The sequence below is a fragment of the Sceloporus undulatus genome, chromosome 1 (genome assembly GCF_019175285.1).
Source record: "Sceloporus undulatus isolate JIND9_A2432 ecotype Alabama chromosome 1, SceUnd_v1.1, whole genome shotgun sequence".
NCBI lineage: Eukaryota > Metazoa > Chordata > Lepidosauria > Squamata > Phrynosomatidae > Sceloporus > Sceloporus undulatus.
In genome coordinates, this window is record NC_056522.1 from 1035663 (window position 1) to 1052432 (window position 16770).

At 52.8% G+C, this 16770-nt stretch overlaps 2 protein-coding genes across 7 annotated transcripts in view; one reads left to right on the top strand and one right to left on the bottom strand.

The window, feature by feature from the left end:
* Nucleotides 1–4193, top strand: part of OST4 (oligosaccharyltransferase complex subunit 4, non-catalytic) — a 4895-nt gene extending 702 nt beyond the window's left edge. Inside the window, exons 2-3 of one of the 2 annotated variants that reach the window (XM_042469850.1) lie at nucleotides 3819–3978; nucleotides 4054–4193. In XM_042469850.1, coding sequence (XP_042325784.1) covers nucleotides 3820–3933 — 114 coding nt within the window. In that variant the 5' untranslated portion in view covers nucleotide 3819 and the 3' untranslated portion in view covers nucleotides 3934–3978; nucleotides 4054–4193. The remainder of the gene's footprint in view (nucleotides 1–3818; nucleotides 3979–4053) is intronic. The other variant, XM_042469841.1, reaches the window with a different exon arrangement.
* A 92-nt stretch (nucleotides 4194–4285) lies between these two features.
* Nucleotides 4286–16498, bottom strand: LOC121931781 (cytosolic carboxypeptidase-like protein 5). 5 transcript variants are annotated; one of them, XM_042469803.1, is made up of 15 exons: nucleotides 16335–16498; nucleotides 15767–15944; nucleotides 15013–15191; nucleotides 14238–14742; nucleotides 13593–13762; nucleotides 12945–13080; nucleotides 11223–11410; nucleotides 10192–10394; nucleotides 9871–10041; nucleotides 8433–8591; nucleotides 6296–6414; nucleotides 5956–6002; nucleotides 5594–5757; nucleotides 5358–5449; nucleotides 4286–5131 (listed from the first exon to the last, which is right to left on the bottom strand). In XM_042469803.1, exons 1-15 carry the CDS (start codon nucleotides 16469–16471, stop codon nucleotides 5060–5062), a joined length of 2520 nt encoding a protein of 839 aa, XP_042325737.1. In that variant the 5' UTR covers nucleotides 16472–16498; the 3' UTR covers nucleotides 4286–5059. The 5 variants fall into 5 exon arrangements, with proteins under 5 accessions (XP_042325737.1, XP_042325755.1, XP_042325729.1 ...); XM_042469821.1 differs by lacking the exon at nucleotides 9871–10041; XM_042469795.1 differs by having other exon boundaries at nucleotides 4286–5449.
* Nucleotides 16499–16770: the final 272 nt, after the last annotated feature.

Genomic DNA, 16770 nt, shown 5'->3' on the forward strand with positions numbered 1-16770 from the left:
GGCCATAGAATAGGGCGAATGGAGGAGCAGCTACAAAGGCCTAGTAAAGTGTCCGTCTTCTAGGAATCTCTAGGTCCTCCAGGGCCAGGGCAACTCTGTGGCCAACGTCCGACAGACACTGGCCATAGAACTGCAATGGAGCAGCTACAAAGGCCTAGTAAAGTGTCCTCTCTAGGAATCTCTAGGTCCTCCAGGGCAACTCTGTGGTCAACGTCCGACAGACACTGACCATAGAACTGCGATGGAGGAGCTACAAAGGCCTAGGAGAGTGTTCTCTCTAGGAATCTCTAGGTCCTCCAGGGCCACTCTGTGGCCAACGTCCGACAGACACTGACCATAGAACTGCGATGGAGGAGCTACAAAGCCCTAGGAGAGTGTTCTCTCTAGGAATCTCTAGGTCCTCCAGGGCCACTCTGTGGTCAACGTCCGACAGACACTGGCCATAGAACTGCGCTGGAGGAGCTACAAAGGCCTAGGAGAGTGTTCTCTCTAGGAATCTCTAGGTTTTTCAGTGCAACTTTTAGTGAAAGTTGACCATAGAGTTGCACTGGAGGACCTAGAGATTCCTAGAGAGAACATATTAATTAAATCCGTGAATAATCAAATTCACAAATGTGGAAGGATGAGTGTAATTGGGACCCAGACACAGGACTCAGGCTCCAGGAGTACGAACTGGGTTATATGTATTAGTGTAAATTGCAAACTTTTACCTCTTTTAAATGCTCCTGAAGGGATTTAACATGAACTTTTCAAGCCCCCAGCCATTCTCTTATCCGTCTCAGTGGCAGCGGATGGTGGTGAACCTGCTCTGGGTTTTAGTCTGATCAGTAAAGGAGCCCTCCAAAGCGCTGAACCTGTTTTTTCAGGGGCAAAAGGGCCCAGCATCTCAGTCTGCATCTTCACTGCAGAATTAATGCAGTCTGACTCCGCTTTAGCTGCCTTGGCTCCATGCTATGGAATCCTGGGATTTGTAGTTTGGTGAAATGCTTGGCCTTCTCTGTCAGAGAGCTCTGGGGCTATGACAAAATGCAATTCCCAGAATTCCCTAGCATGGATCCACGGCAGCTAGAGCGGTGTCTAGCTGCATTAATTCTGCTGTGAGGCAGTGGCCCTGGACAGCATGACTCACTGGAAAGGGCGGTTTTGTTGCTTTTAACCACCTTCGGATCGGCCTCAACTCCTGGCAGCCCTGTGGAGGAAATGGCTCCAAGGCTCCCTTCCTTCCTCTACTGCTTTGCTTGGGGCCTGCAGATTCATAGCCAGGACCTCCTTAATGAGAGTCCATCCTTAAAAATCCATCTGGCATGTGGCGATAAAGCTTGGTAAAGGCAAAGGCAGTAGGAAACAATGGAGACCACCAGGCAGTGGAAGTCACTATTGAACCATAGAGTTGGGAGAGACCCACAAGGGCCCTGATCAGTCCAACCCCCTTCTGCCATGCGAGAACTCTCAATCAAAGCATCCATCCTCTGCTTAAAGACCTCCAAAGAAGGAGACTCCACCGCACTCCGAGGAAGTGGGTTCCACTGTCAAACAGCCCTTACTCTCAGGAAGTTCCTCCTAATGTTTTGGTGGAATCTCTTTTCCTGCAGCTTGCATCCATTGCTCCATTGGGTCCTGTTTCTGGAGCAGCAGAAAACAAGCTTGCTCCCTCCTCAATATGGCATCCCTTCAAATATTTAAACAGGGCTTTCATATCACCCCTTAACTTTCTCTTCCACATGCTAAATACCCCCAGCTCCCTAAGTCTCTCCTTGGAAGGCATGGCAAGTGCCCTGAGTTTGCAAGACCTGGGTAGGGCTGCTGACAATGGGGTGTCTTGGAGGCCTCTCATTCATGGAGACCACCTTGCAGGTGAAGACACTCAGTCAAGGCAATCATAATAAAATCATAGTATCATTGAGGTTGGAAGAGACCACAAGAGCCATCCAGTCCAACCCCCTGCCATGCAGGAAATCACAAAGCATCCCAGACAGATGGCCATCCAGTCCCATTAAATACAATGGAGTATTACTATTACTACTACTACTACTACTACTACAGTACTACTATAGTGCCCCCTTGGTATCCGCCAGGGTTTGGTCCCAGGACCCCTGTGGGTTCCAAAATCCATGGATGTTGAATTCCCATTAAATACAATGGACAGTAAAATGGAGACCCTTATATGGTTGGCTGGCAAAAGGGAACGTGTGGTACAGGAGAGGAGGTTTGCAAAGATGGAAGCTGCCCTTCTGTACTGAGTAGTAAGTCTTTGGTATCCATCTAGCCTTGTAGTGTTAGCTTTGGTTAGCAGCAGTTGTTCTCTCTGGGATTTGAAGCAGGGTTCTTCACTCAAATGGTGAAGGGCCTGGAAACCATAAAGCCCTCTGAGGAAAGACTTAGGGAGCTGGTGATGTTTAACCTGGAGAAAAGAAGGTTAAGAGGTGATATGATAGCCCTGTTTAAATACTTGAAGGGATGTTATATTGAGGATGGAGCAAGCTTGTTTTCTGCTGCGCCAGAGAATAGGACGCAATAGAGCAATGGATGCAAACTATGGGAAAAGAGATTCCACCTCAACATTACGAGGAACTTTCTGAACTTTCTAAGGGCTGTTCAGCAGTTCCTCAGAGAGTGATGGAGTCTCCTTCTTTGGAGGTTTTCAAACAGAGGCTGGAAGGCCATCTGTCAGGGATGCTGTGATTGAGAGTTCCTGCATGGCAGAAGGGGACCCTTCTTTGGGTCTCTTCTGACTCCATGATTTTATGATTCTAATTGCTGGAGATGCTGGTGGGGAATAAACCTGAGGCCTTCTACACAGAGAGACGAGAAGCTGCCTTATGGAATTGGAAGAGATCCCAGTGGCCCTGATCCACTCCATCTCCATTCTTCCACGCAAGGAGACACCATCAGAGCCAGATGGCCACCCAGCCTCTGTTTAAAGACCTCCAAAGAAGGAGACACCTCCACACTTCTGGGCACCACACTTGCACTGTGTCAGATCCTTGGGCAGTGTATGCCTGTCTACCAGTGATATACAATGGACCCTTGGCATCCGCTGGGATTTGGTCCCAGGAACCACCACCCCCCAATAGATATCAAAATCCATGGATGTTCAAGCTCCATTAAATGCAATGGATAGTAAAATGGTGATGTTTATATCCATGCTAAGAATGTCCATGCTTGTTTTTAGGGAATGTTCTTTTCTGTTTCCACTATCCAGTTTTCATTTAATATTCAGATTTTAGAACAGTGTTTTCTGGATGATGAGACGCTGACTTAATTTTGCTGACCCTCAAAAAATCAAACCCATCTAGATAATCTGTGTGGGGAGTTTATGTATTAGAATATTTTCAAGTTGTGGATGCTTGAATCTCTGTATAAAAATTCTGCAGATATGGAGGGCCTACTGTATTATCTTGCTATTTTAACTTCTATTTTAAGCCACTTCAGGCCTGATAATAGAAAACAAGTGAGATGTAAATAAATAAGTAGGCAAGACTTAACCGAAGCTTATGCTGGCCATGCTTCTTTTCCCAGTTAGGTCCCAAGCACACAGCAGAAATAACCCAGTTTGAGACCACTTTAACTGACCTGGACTGATGCTAGAAAATTCTGGGAACTGTAGTTTTGTGAAACATGTAGCCTTCTCTGTCAGAAAGCTCTGCTGCCACAACAAACTATAGTTCCCTGAGCCAGGGCAGTTAAAGCAGTCTCATACTGGATTATTTCTGTGGTGTGTTGTGGCTCTTGGTCTTCCAGGTTGCTGCTGGATTACTTTGGGTCGCATTACTCTGAAGCAGCCATTAACGTAGCTCTCTCTTTGGACCCTTCTGCAGAATGGTGACCGACGTGCAACTGGCCATCTTTGCCAACATGCTGGGAGTGTCGCTTTTCTTGCTTGTCGTCCTCTATCACTACGTAGCTGTCAACAACCCCAAGAAGCAGGAATGACCCAGCATTGAGCCGCACCGTCCCAGGCGATGCCACGCTGGAAAGGTACCGCTTGGGTTGCCAGTTGGGGTCAGGGGAGGGGTTTGGGCACATTGTGTCCCCAACTGGGTCCCAATTCAGTTCTTTCCCCACTTTCTTTGGCAGAGCAAAGCCCCGCCGCCACCTGCACCGTGATGCACCAAGCCTCAGCCTCTTGCAGGAGCAGTCTGGCTAGATCACATTAAATGGATGGAGGGTCCCCCCCTCCATGCCTCCCACTGCCTGAGCCTTGTGGTGTTTGTGCTGCGTCCCCCTGTCCCCCTCTCTGCTGCCCGCCTTTAGCAGACATGATGAGCAACATTTGCCTTTTTTTTTTTGCCAAACAAAATTTATTAATACAAACGTTTTACAAGACAATCTCATTTCAAAAATAAGTCTCCAGCCCAGTAACCAACTATGTACAGCTGCAGAAAAGGTCCTGGGAGGGGAAAAGGGGGCTGGGGTCAGGAAGCCTCGCTTTGCTGTGAACCAGCTTTTCCAAGAGACCCCCCCCCCAGCCCCACCAGCCACAAACAAGCCCCGCTTCCCAAGGCTGCTGGTTGAGATGCAGGCTGCCAAGGAGAGGTGGTGCCTCCTTCCCAAATCTCAGGCAGAACCTTTCAGGGGAGAAAGGAAGGCAGCTGTCGGATCCTTGAGGCAGAACTCGTAGCAGAGAAAAAGAGAGAGAGAACAGGGCTGCTGGGAGGGGGCCCTGCTCCCCATTTAGGCTTTTGGTGTCTTCTGCAGCGACCTGCAAGTCGAAGGTGGTCTGGGACACTTATATTGGGGGAAGTGGCTCAGAGCCAGAATCGTGGGCTGCTGTGTCCCAAAAAGCAGCTTTGGTTTGAAGGGGCACGGCTGGGGACGGGGAGAGGGTTGAGGGGGGCGGAAACAGGAACAGGGGGCAGAAGCAGGGCAGCGATGGGGTGAGGGCTGAGTGGGGCATTGCACAGAGGCAGAAAGGCAGGGGATCCCAGGGGGTCTCTTCCACACTGTGAGGAGAGTTGGAGCAGGCTCCTGCCTGGCCTGCTCTGGGGCGATGGTGGTGGCAGCAGTGGCGGCGGCTACTGAGGCGATGGAAGAGGCTGGCCGCAGCATCTCTGGCCAGTCAGGCCTCAGTGCAGAAGGAGAGGATCTTGTGGTAGGTGAGTTGGGGGGAATCTGCTCGCCCCGGGAGATGCTGCAACAGAGAGAGGGGGCTCAGGGGAGCAGCCGATGGGTGGCTGCCCCCGGCTTCAAGAGGGAGGGTGGCCACTGCCAATCCCACGCTGAGGGTGCTGCTGGGGCTTCTTCCTCTTCTTCTTCTTCTGCCTACAGGTGAGGGGCTCGAGGGGAGGAGGGCAGCGGTGGCAGGAAAGGGCACTGCCGGCAGTGGCTGATTTAGCAGAGTTCCCCGTGCCCCGTACCTCGTCCAGCAAAACCTTGGGAGGGTTGCAGAGAAAAAGCGGCTCCTCCCGCTGCCCTGTTATGGCCAGATTGGGCACGTCCAGCGGGAACTCTGCAGGGAGTGGGGAAAGAGAGAAAGAGAGAGACGAAGGGCGCTGCATTCACTGCTGAGGACCACCACCATGGCTAGCCCAATAGGCCTTAGGCATTGGGAGGAGGATGAGGGTAGGGGCTGAATGCCACAGCAAGAGCCTACCTGGCAGGGAACTCTGAACTGGCAACTGTGAGGCAGCGGTGTAGTTCCACACCTTGAGGGCAGAGTCATCCCTGCAGCTGTCAAGCTGCAGCAAGTGCTGGGACTGGCCTGCTGGTCTCCTGCGGATGGGGATCCGGCTGGGCCGAGGCATCAGCACCTCCAGGCTGTCAGTGGCATGGAGGGAAGGGAAGGAGAGTGAAAGAGCTCAGGGCTGCAGGTTTGCCAGCTAACTGTGGAAGCCTTGCAAGATACTGAGCTGCTGTCCCAGCAAACATGTGTGTGCAGCTGACACAGAGCATGGAGCGCTGCTTTCCATCCCACCCCCACCTCCTGGCAGAAACAAGGTTAGCACTTCACTTTACCTGGGATTCTCTGATAGCTTCTCACTATTTAGCCTCCTGGAAATGTTCTGCAGGGAGGAAGAGAAACCAGCTGGGACAGAGGCTCCAGACAAAGCCCCCTGTGATGTAGCGCCAGGGTTGCCTGAGTTGCAAGATTGCAATTGTGGGGTGGGTGGAGTGTGCAAGTGGTGCTGAGGGAGTCCATGTTGCTTTTTGCTGGCTGAGGGTCAAGAAGGTGGCAGGCAAAGGGCCCTCTTAAAATCTGGGAAAGCCTGTTCCAGCAGGTCCTGGGAAATGGCTGCCTCCTGCAGCTTCCAGCCCCCTCCTCTCCCCTGCCCCTGTTTTAATGGCTGCCCTTTACCTGCAGCAGGGCTAAGCCACAAGGCGGAGGGGTCTTAAACTCCTCGTGGGGATGCTCTGCCTCCTGCAGTCCATGGAAGGCAGGGCTAGCCTTGGTAAGTAGGCTGCTGCAGACAGGCCCTGCAGGAGCAAGGAGAAAGGGGAGGTCAGTGCCGGGGGGGGGGGACCACAGGCTGCATGGGCCACCCATGGCCGCTGCTTCCATTGAGGTCTGGCGGACAGCCTGCTGCAGCAGAGATACTCACAGTCCACAAAAGCGCCTCACATCCCTACCATCCCTTCAGGAATGCCCTTTGCCCACCATTTGGGTCTTCCAAGGAACCCTAACAGTCCAGCTCCACAGATCAAGATTGCTCATTTTGTTGTTGTTGTTGCCCACCCTTGAGTCAATGTCAACCCATGGTGACCCTGTGGATGAGACATCGCCCAGACTCCCTGTCCTCCACTGCTCTGTTCCTGCAAATTCCTGCCCATGACCTCTTTTAGAGTCCATCCATCTAGCTAGCATGTGGCCTTCCTCTTTCTGCTTCCCTCCACCTTTCCTAGCATTATTGTTTTCACCAGTGAGTCATGCCTTCTCATATGGCCACAGTACAGCAGCCTTAGTCTAGTTGCCTTAGCTTCCAGAGAAAGTTCATTAACAGGTATCAAAGCAGAAAGAGCCACTTCCTTGGTTCTCAGAAGAGCCCCCCTGAAACTCTGCTCCGCTTTCCATGTGAGAAGGAGGAATGAGTGTTGCCGCTCTCTCTTTCCCTTGGCACAAAGAGGGAAATCCACACCGCTTTCAAAACAGAAGGCTTTCACAGGTCTCTACAAGCAAAGTGTGTTCTCTCTCCTGTCCTTATATTATGGAGTGTGCTGGCTGGAAACATTTCCTATTTTAGAAAAATACCTCCTCCTGGGCCTAAAATGGCCTCCATGCACCTTAGAGACAGCATAGACATGGCGGGGGGGGGGGGGGGCTTTTAAAAATCCTGCAGTGACCTGAAGGACACACCCGGAGGTGAGAGCTACTGTGTGTTGGAAGGATTTTAAATGTTTGAGTGGCAAGAATGGTTTGAACTCTTAAAAGGGAGTCTGGGACAGAAGCAGGCAGGCAACAGAGGCAGGATGCAGAACCCCTGAAGGATTGGCTTTCAGCCTGGAAAGCATCTAAGCACTGTGCAAGTTAAGTGCTCCCCGCCCCCCACACACACACCCATTGGGCCAGCTACCTGGCAGCCTTTTTGAGGACTCCCTGGCTGCACAGCACAGGCTTTCACTGCTGCTCCCAGGATCATGCTGGGAATGTGCCACAGATAGGATGGGCCAGCCACCCTGAAGGCTGGGGATGATGGGAGTTATAGTCTTAACATAGCAGGGTGGTTAAGAAAGGTTGGTATAGATTGTTGCTAAAATGCTAGTTCCAATTTGCTTGCAAGAAAAGAGATAGTGGGGTAAGGTCAGAAACCTGCTCTGACTGAGATCTCTTGCTGGCAGGCAGGCTGCTGCAAACAGCGGTGTGTGCCTCAACTCCAGTACAGATGGCATAAGAATCAACTGACAGCTCCCAAGCAGGAGCACTAGTTTCCATGGAAGAGGTAGTCCAGCCCATCATGCAGAAGAGGCAGACTGTGGCCAAGGAGAAGAGAGGGTCCAAGGAAGTGAGCTGAAGAAGCCAACAGAAGTCGATAAAAAATGATACAGAAATAAATCCCTTTTAGGTGCCTAAACCCTGTTTTTATTTGATTTTATCTGCCACCTTTCTCCTAGTTTAGGATCCAAACTAAGATCAATACAATTTTTAACATTGTCCTTGTCCTTTTAACAAGGAAAAGAGGAATGTTTGAGGGTGACCTCCAAGGGGCCTAGATGTGGGACTCTGTGGGGGTTACAAGCTGCCACTTGCAGAGGCCTTGGTCTTCCAAGCAGCATCATTGGCAACCGAGAACAAGATGGGAAGGAGACACAGTCTCAGAACAATAACAGCCATGAGGCTCCATCTCTCCTTCACACCTGGTTTAATGGAGGTTTTCAATTTCTTCTCCTTTTGATAGAAAACAGCTGCCTACCCACTTCCCTGTTGGCATTTGCCCACACCAGGAAGGAGACACACAAGTCCCTGTGGCCAGGAGAAAGAAAGCCCCCAGGGTACACACCTGTTACGTGGAGGGAGCAGGTGCCCAGGCCAGGAGGCAGCTGGAGGTGAGAGGTCATCCTGGCAGAGGAAGGGACTGTAGACGGGGCCTGGAGGCTGTTCACAGCTACCTGCAGCAAGGTCTGGTGCTGATGGCGCCGCTTCTCCTGAACCCGAGGCTCTGAGGGGAGGGGGAACAAGCAGGCCCAACCTGAGAGGGAGTGCGTCGCCTCTCTTCCCACTCCCTTCCCAGACCTGGCCTGCAAAGGAGCCCACCTTAGCTGCTGGAGGAAATGTTCTCCAGCAGTCAATACTTTTGGGATTTTGAGGAGGGATGGCGATTGCATCGCTTGTCTGGAGCACATGCACATACAAAGCCTGTCTAGCAGCCAGGGCTGGCTAACTAGCATAACTGAACCTTCCAGAAGGAATGAGGAGGGCAAAAATAGCAGCCTACTGGGGCTGATGTGGATTTGAGGCTGTGTTTATATGTGACAGCTAGATTGGTTTAGTGGCCTGAGTGTTGGACAATGAGAGAGCAGGGTTTGCATCCTTGCTCAGCCATGGGAACCCCGGGTGACATTAGCCAAGTCGTCTTCAGAGAAAGGCAAGAGAAAGCCTCCTCTGGACATATTCGCCAAGAAAACGCCATGATAGGTTCACCTTAGGTGGCAGTAAATCAGAAAGGACGGCACACAATAACAACAACGAGCAGAACCCTAGCCACCATGTATCAGCCCCTGCCTCAAATCTTTCAGCCCCTTCCATGTCCATAATCCTCTGGCAACAGCCAAAAGAGGCGAGGCATTAGCCCTGCCCTACCTGTCAGAGCTCTCTCTATCCTCTTGCCTTTCTCCACACACAGCTACTTGGTCTGAGACCCTGTAGAACCACTCCCAGTCTGCCCTGGGCTACACAGACAAGTGGCCTGATGGGGAGGCAGCTCCCAAATAGGCCCCGGTATGTTTCCATCCTAGGGTTGAGGCTACCATATGAATGGGAGAGAGCTTATCATTCCAAAAGGAAATTGCTATGAGCACCGTTGTAATCTCCTTGCCTGTTAGCTGCTTTTGGAAGTAGGCAAGTTGAAGGAAGAGGAACCACCGATGCCCCCCAGGCACAAGGTGGGCCCCAGAATACCTAGAACCCATTTAGGGGAGGGATTAGGACTCGGGTTCAGCTCTTTGTTCAATGAGTCAAGGTATACACTATTTGCTGAGCCAGCCTCAGAAGACTCTTGTGGAGATACCATAGAAGCAAACAGAAAGACAGCCCAGAAGCTCCCCAGAGGGAGAGAGGGGCAAGAGGCAGCCAGAGGGAGTCCAGCCCAACTGAGGCCCTGTCAGTAATTTGGAAACAAGCCCCCATTCCAAAGCAGGCTGCCCACTCCTAGTGAAATCCCTCCCGCTCCTCCTACTCTGCAGGGTCAGTTTTCTCATGAGGCATGGGCTGCGGCTCACCTGCCGATTCCTGAGCGGTGGGAGCCGCAGAGGCCTCTGCCCAGCACTCTCCACAAGGACTGCACAGGCCCCCTGGAGCCCAGGGCATCCCTTGGTTCAGAGAGCAGGGCGGGGGGCTCAGGCTGCCTGAGGGGCAGCTTCCACAAGATGCTTGGGCTCTACTGTGGAGCTCTTTATTTCACCAAAAGAGAGAGAGGGAAAGAGAAAGTGGGAAGGAGAGAAAGAAAGGCACAGTGTTGGTTCAAAACTGCCACTTCCAGGAGCAAATCCACTCCACGATCCACCGGACCACTCCCAGCAATGTCCCGCTGGTAAGCTTACCTCGGACGAGTGTCAGGACCCTCGAGGCCCCTTTCTGGGAGTTTTGGCTCGTGCTGCCCAGCGGGACAGTGGGGTGGGAGCAGGTGAAGGTGAAGCTGGGCGAGGCCTTGACCTGAGGGGAAGCCTGCTGGTTGCTGCTGCTCCCGTTGCTGAAGCTCCTGGCCCGGTAGAGCGAGTTCTCAGAGATGGAGGCTGAGACACCGCTGAGATGGAGGGAAGGAAGATGGTGAAGGAAAATGGGGGGGGGGGGTGTCCTGAAGCAGGAGGGCTTCTCAAACCTCCTGGATATGGGCACCCTACCTCTGTATTTAACCTATGACCTAGCACATTCCTTCATGAAAATAGACAAGGTTTTGTGGAACTGAATGCCTATTCTTCTCCTCCTTGGACTGTAGTCCCTCAGGGCAGGGTCTGCCCATATATTCTCAGGGCACAGAAGGGTACAGTCATATATGCTGACACTACCATAATGCTCCCAGGCTGTTTGCTAGGAATTGTGGAGTGAGGGACTAGCATCCAGGCCCTCCCTAATTCATCCCCCCTCCAAACAAAACCCACCCATACCAGAGCACCACTAGAACTCTTCCTGGGCTCTCCTATCTGAAATCCAATTTGAATGACTAGGTTTGTGTGTGGAAATCCAATAACGGCCCATCTGAGCCTGGAAAACCAATTCCTGTCCTAGCCTTTCTGCATCATTCTTTCAAGGCCTTGAAGATGGCAGGCTGGCCTAAGAATCTGTGCCACAACATACCAGGGAGGTAAGAGGGAGAGGGGAGCTGGCTAGAGGCATGCTAGGCCAGGAGGTGGTTCTAACCTTCTGCAAAGCCTTCCAGTTATGCTTACAGGGAAGCCAAGTGGAGTGCCTAGAAAAAACACTCCCTCCATGGAGGAACAGCTCTCCCACGGCTTGTGAGACAACCACACAATCCACCTTCCAACAAGAGCGCCAAGGTCCAGAAACAACTCGGGGAAAGCCCCATGGCCTGGCCCCTCGACCCTCCCCATGAGACCCTTGACCAGCCACATACTTGGCCCCCTTGGGTGGGGTTCTGGCGCCCTTCCGCCGGGTGCAGCCAACCACTCCCCTCGAGCTCCGGACGTGCTTCAGCATCCAGGCGCGCAGGTTGCTAAGGCAACTGTGTTCGGAGAGGACAATCCGAGGCCAAGGGTTGCTCTCTGCCATGTCCAGCGCAGCGATGGCCAAGGCCCGGCCCACCTGTGGCAAGGGAGGGGGAAGAGGGGTTGGCAGCTTCTGGATACTCCAGCGACCTGGCCTGGCCAAGGGGTTTTCCCAAAATGGGGCTAAGGCATGTGTGACCCACACTGCAGCAGCCAGGCTTGTGAAGCTCAAGGAAGGGAACATTCTCAGGAGACCCAACCAGGGCAGCAGGAGAAGTTCTCTGAATAACTGAGACACTGCTTCTCATCCAGGGCCACTCTATGAAGGTGCACCAGTCTCATGTCCCTGGGCTGCTATAGAAGTCTTTCTAAGAAAAGTACACCATTAAAGTCGCTGGGAGGGGAAGAAAAGGGCTGTTAGGCCGGCTTTGGCTCTGGGCCCCACTAACTGGCAGGGTGCCTAGAGAAGGTGTTTGTGCTTCTCAGACTTGGAGGAGGCCACCTGAGCCACCAGCTGTGCTTGTCTCTCTGAGGATGGAGAGCCACAAGTGAAGAACTGTAAGCAGTTCTCTTTATGTTCTGTCCAGAAGAAATGGTTGGGAAAGACTGAGGTGCTGAAGCAAGATGCCCAGCCCAGTCCAAAGCCCTATAAATGTGGCTCACCGGAGGTTGAGAGAGTCCCCCAAACAGGAGGTTTATAAAGTACCAACTGCTCTCAGAGGAATGTATCTCTGCAGAGCTGCATGTGGGAAAGCCACCTTGGAGTTCATCCTGCCTGGCAGAGACTGCAGTCCTCATGCCTCTAAAGAAATGCAAGTCCTTTGCATCCAAGGAAGAGCAGAATCCCAGGCAGGCAACTGGGTGTTCTGATGAGCATGGAGAAGCACAGCAGGGAAGGCAAAACTTTTAAGTTCTCCACAGCAGAAGACTTGCCTCCAAGCAGTGGCATGCCTGCCCGGGGTGTCACCCGGTGCAGAGAGGTGGAACTTCCGAGAGCTGGGCACACCCCCTCAACTTGTGGCACATAGAATGGTGTCACTGCAGCAAGGTGAGGGGCATGCTCAGCCCTCGCAGTCATCTCCCTCTTGGTCATGGCCACACTGGACTCAAAAGGTAGCCGCCTGCTCTGCATGGAGTGTAGTACCCCATTTAAAAAAAAACCCTTTTGGGCAATCTTCTGGTGATGCCGCTGCCTCCAAGGGCTTTCCCAAGTTCTCTGAGGAGAGAGCCACTGAGAAAAGGTCTGACACTGGGTCAAAAATCATGACCCTGCCTCCATCCTAGGAGTAACCTAAGAACTTGACCGAAAGCCCCACAGGTGCTGTCCTCTAGGGAGGTCTTCTCATGGGTGGGGAGAAGTGCTACAGTTTTCTACGTGAATTCTACTGGTGGGCCTGCAAGTGCTGCATGCACTCCACCCTGGATGAAACCAAAGCAGCCCTGGTGAGTCCACTTGTAATTAAAATCCCCAGCCTGAAGTTCTCTCTTCCCCGTGGCAATGGCCAAAATTTGAAGCCCTCTATGAAGGTCTAGCCTTCTGCTGAACAAGCATCTGGAGGCATGGGCCTCTTAACATTCTCACAGAGAAAGAGAAAGAGCTCAGGAAGAAGAGAGAATGGTGCTTCTGATACCTGCTCAAATAGTTCCATGGTGTATTTGGAGGGGAATGTTGGCAGAGGAGGAGGGGTCGCCCGTCCGTTATCGTGACAGGCTGCTGGAACGGTATTGACGGATCGCCCCGTGTTGTAATTGCACTCCAGGGTATAGCTAGAAAACACAAAGGGGAGAAAAGTCTGGGCCATGTCAATACAGCAGTGGGCAAAAGACCAGCTCCATGACACAGAGGAAGAACTCACAACAAAAAATCCAGAGGACCAGCCTGCAAGCATCTGAACTAGTGCTCTCCTCCACCTTTAGCCTCCTGCCCAAACCATGTGGGGCCAGAGCACAAACTGTCCAAAGTGTGCCGGCCCCATCGCCACAATGACAGTGTTGGCTCTCCTCCTGGTGGCCAACAGGGATGCCTGGGCTCTGAAGAGCTCTCTAGGACTCAAAGAGCTACAACAGGACCTGCCAGAGTCCCCTCCTGAGTAAGGCAAGGGATGGCTTTCACAGTCACTCCAGTACCCCATACCCACCCCGCCCCTCTTCTGATTGAACCAGCCTCTTTTGATGCAGCAGAAACTGGAATGGCTCCAAGGCAGCCTGGAAGATGGGTGCATGGGAAGGGGCAAGCATCTGGGACAGTGATGTGACAGCATCCCATGGGGTGCACGTACCTGTGAATGATGCCTGAGGCCTTGAAGATGGCTACCCGCCCACTGCCCTCCTTGGACTGCCCGTCCCGCTTGTCTTTGGCATACATGTTCTTCTCGGAGAAGTTGCAGCCCGAGAAATCAAAGTGAGCAGAGTTCAGTGAGATGAGCTTTGGGAATAGCATGTTCTCAACCTGAAAAATCAAACCGAAAAGTTGGGACTAGCCATGGAGACAGACAAACACACAGAGAGAAAGTGAGCAGCTCTGCGCTTCTAGAGAAGGAAGCACTCTCGACTTTACTTTAGCACAGCTGGCTGGGAAGGAAAAATCCAGCCGAAGAACCTTAAGCCAGGAGAGAAGAGAGCCTCCGGCTATAGATGTGGATTCAGAAAAGACTTTGCCAGGGCTGAATGGTCTACAAACCCTGAAGAGAGCTGCAGGAGTTTCCTACCCACTATTAAGAGCCAGGGCCATGTGGCCACAGCCTCAGTCCTGGGGGCATTTCCATTCACACATTAGTTGGTGATTGTGTGCCCCATTCTCTCCTGCCTAGACCCCTGGGAAAGCCCCCATCCCCCGACAGGCCGGGAAGAGCACCTGTTTGGCCAGAGAGTGGCACTTGGCAATCATCCCAGGCTCCAGCAGCCCTCCTCCTCCTCCTCTTTACCTGGTGGTTTTCATCAGAGATGTTATTCCCATACATGAAGCAGCCGCGCTTGGAGGCATGGCCATGGAGGTCGACATAGTAAGCCAGACCACTCTGCTGAGGTGGGATGGCGTCTGCGGCAGGAGGGCTCTCTGCTTCGCTCCCAGATTCTTCGCTGGGCGCCTCGTCTGAGAGGATCCAGGTGTCCTGGTCCAGGCTGTCCGATGCCTCAGAGTCCTGCGGTGAGGAGGTGCAGGTCTCTCTGGGACAGTTGCGGCGGTTGTTGGCTTTCTCCAGCTGCGAAAGAGGGGCCTCCCCACTGGCAGGGCCATTGCGGGAGGAATAATGATTGGAGGCCTTCATGCCAAGGGGTCCGCCATATGCCCGCCAGTCAGGGGAGCCAGGCTGGATGCGGCTATGGATGTGGTGGTACAGCATGACAGCCTTGGCCCCGTACACGGCTGGGTGAAGCTCAGCATCCGGGTTCAAGTACTGGCGATTCAGATTGACTCCACGAGCGTCTGTCCTATGGGGAGGAGAATAATCCACAGCAATTGGGAGCCAGCCTGGGCCAAGGCATCTCCCTCCCAGAGGCTGCCACATAGAACAACCTGATGTGCATGACCTGCTACAAAGAGAGGAAAAAGACAGGCCACCTAGGGAAGGTGCCTCTTGAGCTCGGAGTTGCCTTGGGATGAAGGTCCCTCACTGCACTACTTGGCCTTCCTTTGCTTGACCACCTCAATAGAAAAGGCCTGCAAATGCCCAAGAGTGCTGCGCCCGCCCTGGCCCTCACCGGTAGTGCCCCCGTACCACCCCGTCCGGGTTCAGCATGGGAATGAGCTTGAAGACAAACATGCGGCGCAGCATCTGGGCCCGAGGGTCATCCTCCCGCAGGATGAACTCCAGGAACCCGTTGAAGACGAAGCTCGAGGGTGTCTCCCCGGGGTGGACTCTGCTGCTGAGAAAGAAGACCTGGGGGGGCACAAGGAAGGGGGAGAAAACCAGAGAGAGAGAGAGACGGTAGCCGTGACCTGCTCCTGCTCTCAAAATTTCCCTGAAAGAGTTCTTGGTCCTTCAGAGCTCCCGACAAGGCTCCCCAAAGGGTTGTTTCTGCAGCTACTTTTATTTTTATTTATTTTATTTCTATCTCCCAAAAAAGGGACCCAAGGCAGCTCATGATATAAAACCCATTAAAACAACTTATGTTATTTATGGCACTGTGATTTATTTTTACAACTCTCCAGAACGGGAAAGCCCTATACAGAAATTAAAAGGAGGCCAGTCCTGCTAGCGGGAACGGGTCACTCTCAGAATGAGCAAAGAAAAAAAGAAAGAGGGGAGAAGGAAAATACGAGGGGAAAGAAAATAATCTCAATTTGTCAAGTGGGCTCCCTCTGAAACCAGCACCAGCCCAGCACTGCCTAACTTTGGCTCTAGCTCCTGGCCACTTCAAGAGATGGTCAACTGATATCTATCCACCAGAGGACTTCCCTGACCAGGCATTCTGTGCCCCAGCCACCGCCATCCTCAGGCAGCTGCCCACTCACCCTCTTTCCCACAAAGCAGTGGGGCCGGGGGGTGTTCTTGTCCGGGAAGAGCTTCTCCAGCCGGGCCTCCCGCTCCTCCTGCATGCCATGGTGGGATGTGATGGTCAGCAGGTCCACCCGGAGTCTGTCCAGGGAGTAGCACAGCAACTCCCGATGGTAATAGATGGCATCCAAGGAACTGGGGATAGAGACAGCGGGTGAGTCCCATCAGCACAAGAAAGGCGGTCAGTAAAAGAGAGAAGGAAACAGAAGAGAAAAGAAAGATCTTCTTTTCAGGTTTTTTGGGAAGGGGGAGTGCGAAGCAGGGGACCGGTGACAGACTCTCTCCTTGTTACGGCTTGTTCACTGGCTTGTGGTCTCATTCTGATCCTACTCTCCACAGGGTTTTTGCCCACCTGGTTTTATCCTCATGCCCAGAATGGAGAGGGAGAAAGGGTGGTTGGGTGAGGAGCTGCTTGGGTCTGGGCTACCTGCTCTCAACTGCCCAAAAAAGCACCCTGAGAAAGTCTCCCCTCTGAGGAGAGGGACGACCAAGGCCTGGCGTGGGAAGCAAAGGCAATCCACTTACGGTGCACCCTTTGGTGGGAGGCTCTCCTCCTTCCGCCCCTTTGTGCGTCCTCTCCGAGGGCACTTTCTCATGCGGTGGGTGGTGGGACGCGGCTTCACCTCCGCCTTTCTAGAGTCTGTGCCTGCCTTCTGGTTCATTGTGCTATACTGTTGGACACTAATTTAGAAGAGCAGAAGAAGGTCTGGTTCAGTTGTCGTTCTGCTCTTTGACTTCTTTTTAAGACCCCACCCTCCGGCCAAGGCTTCCTCGCTGGTTGAGTCTCTGCTTTGCATCTCCTTGAGCAACACAAATATCACCAAGTGGTTCTGTAGCAGAAAAGCATGGGCAAACGGGGCTGGCCCCAAATGCCCAACCTATGAGAGAGCAACATGCAAAGCCCAGCTGCCCAGGCCCGGCCAGAAAGAAGCTAGAGGGTGCTCTCAGTTGCCAATGGCAA

What these genes read in the sequence shown, in the direction of transcription:
- LOC121931781 (XM_042469795.1), bottom strand. Translation starts at nt 16,471, where the DNA reads ATGAACCAGAAGGCAGGCACAGACTCTAGAAAGGCGGAGGTGAAGCCG. An exon ending in TCTCTGATGAAAACCACCAG is followed by an intron (nt 13,763 to 14,237) that starts GTAAAGAGGAGG and finishes TTGATTTTTCAG; the next exon opens with GTTGAGAACATGCTATTCCC. An exon ending in AAGCTATCAGAGAATCCCAG is followed by an intron (nt 5,758 to 5,955) that starts GTAAAGTGAAGT and finishes TGCCACTGACAG; the next exon opens with CCTGGAGGTGCTGATGCCTC.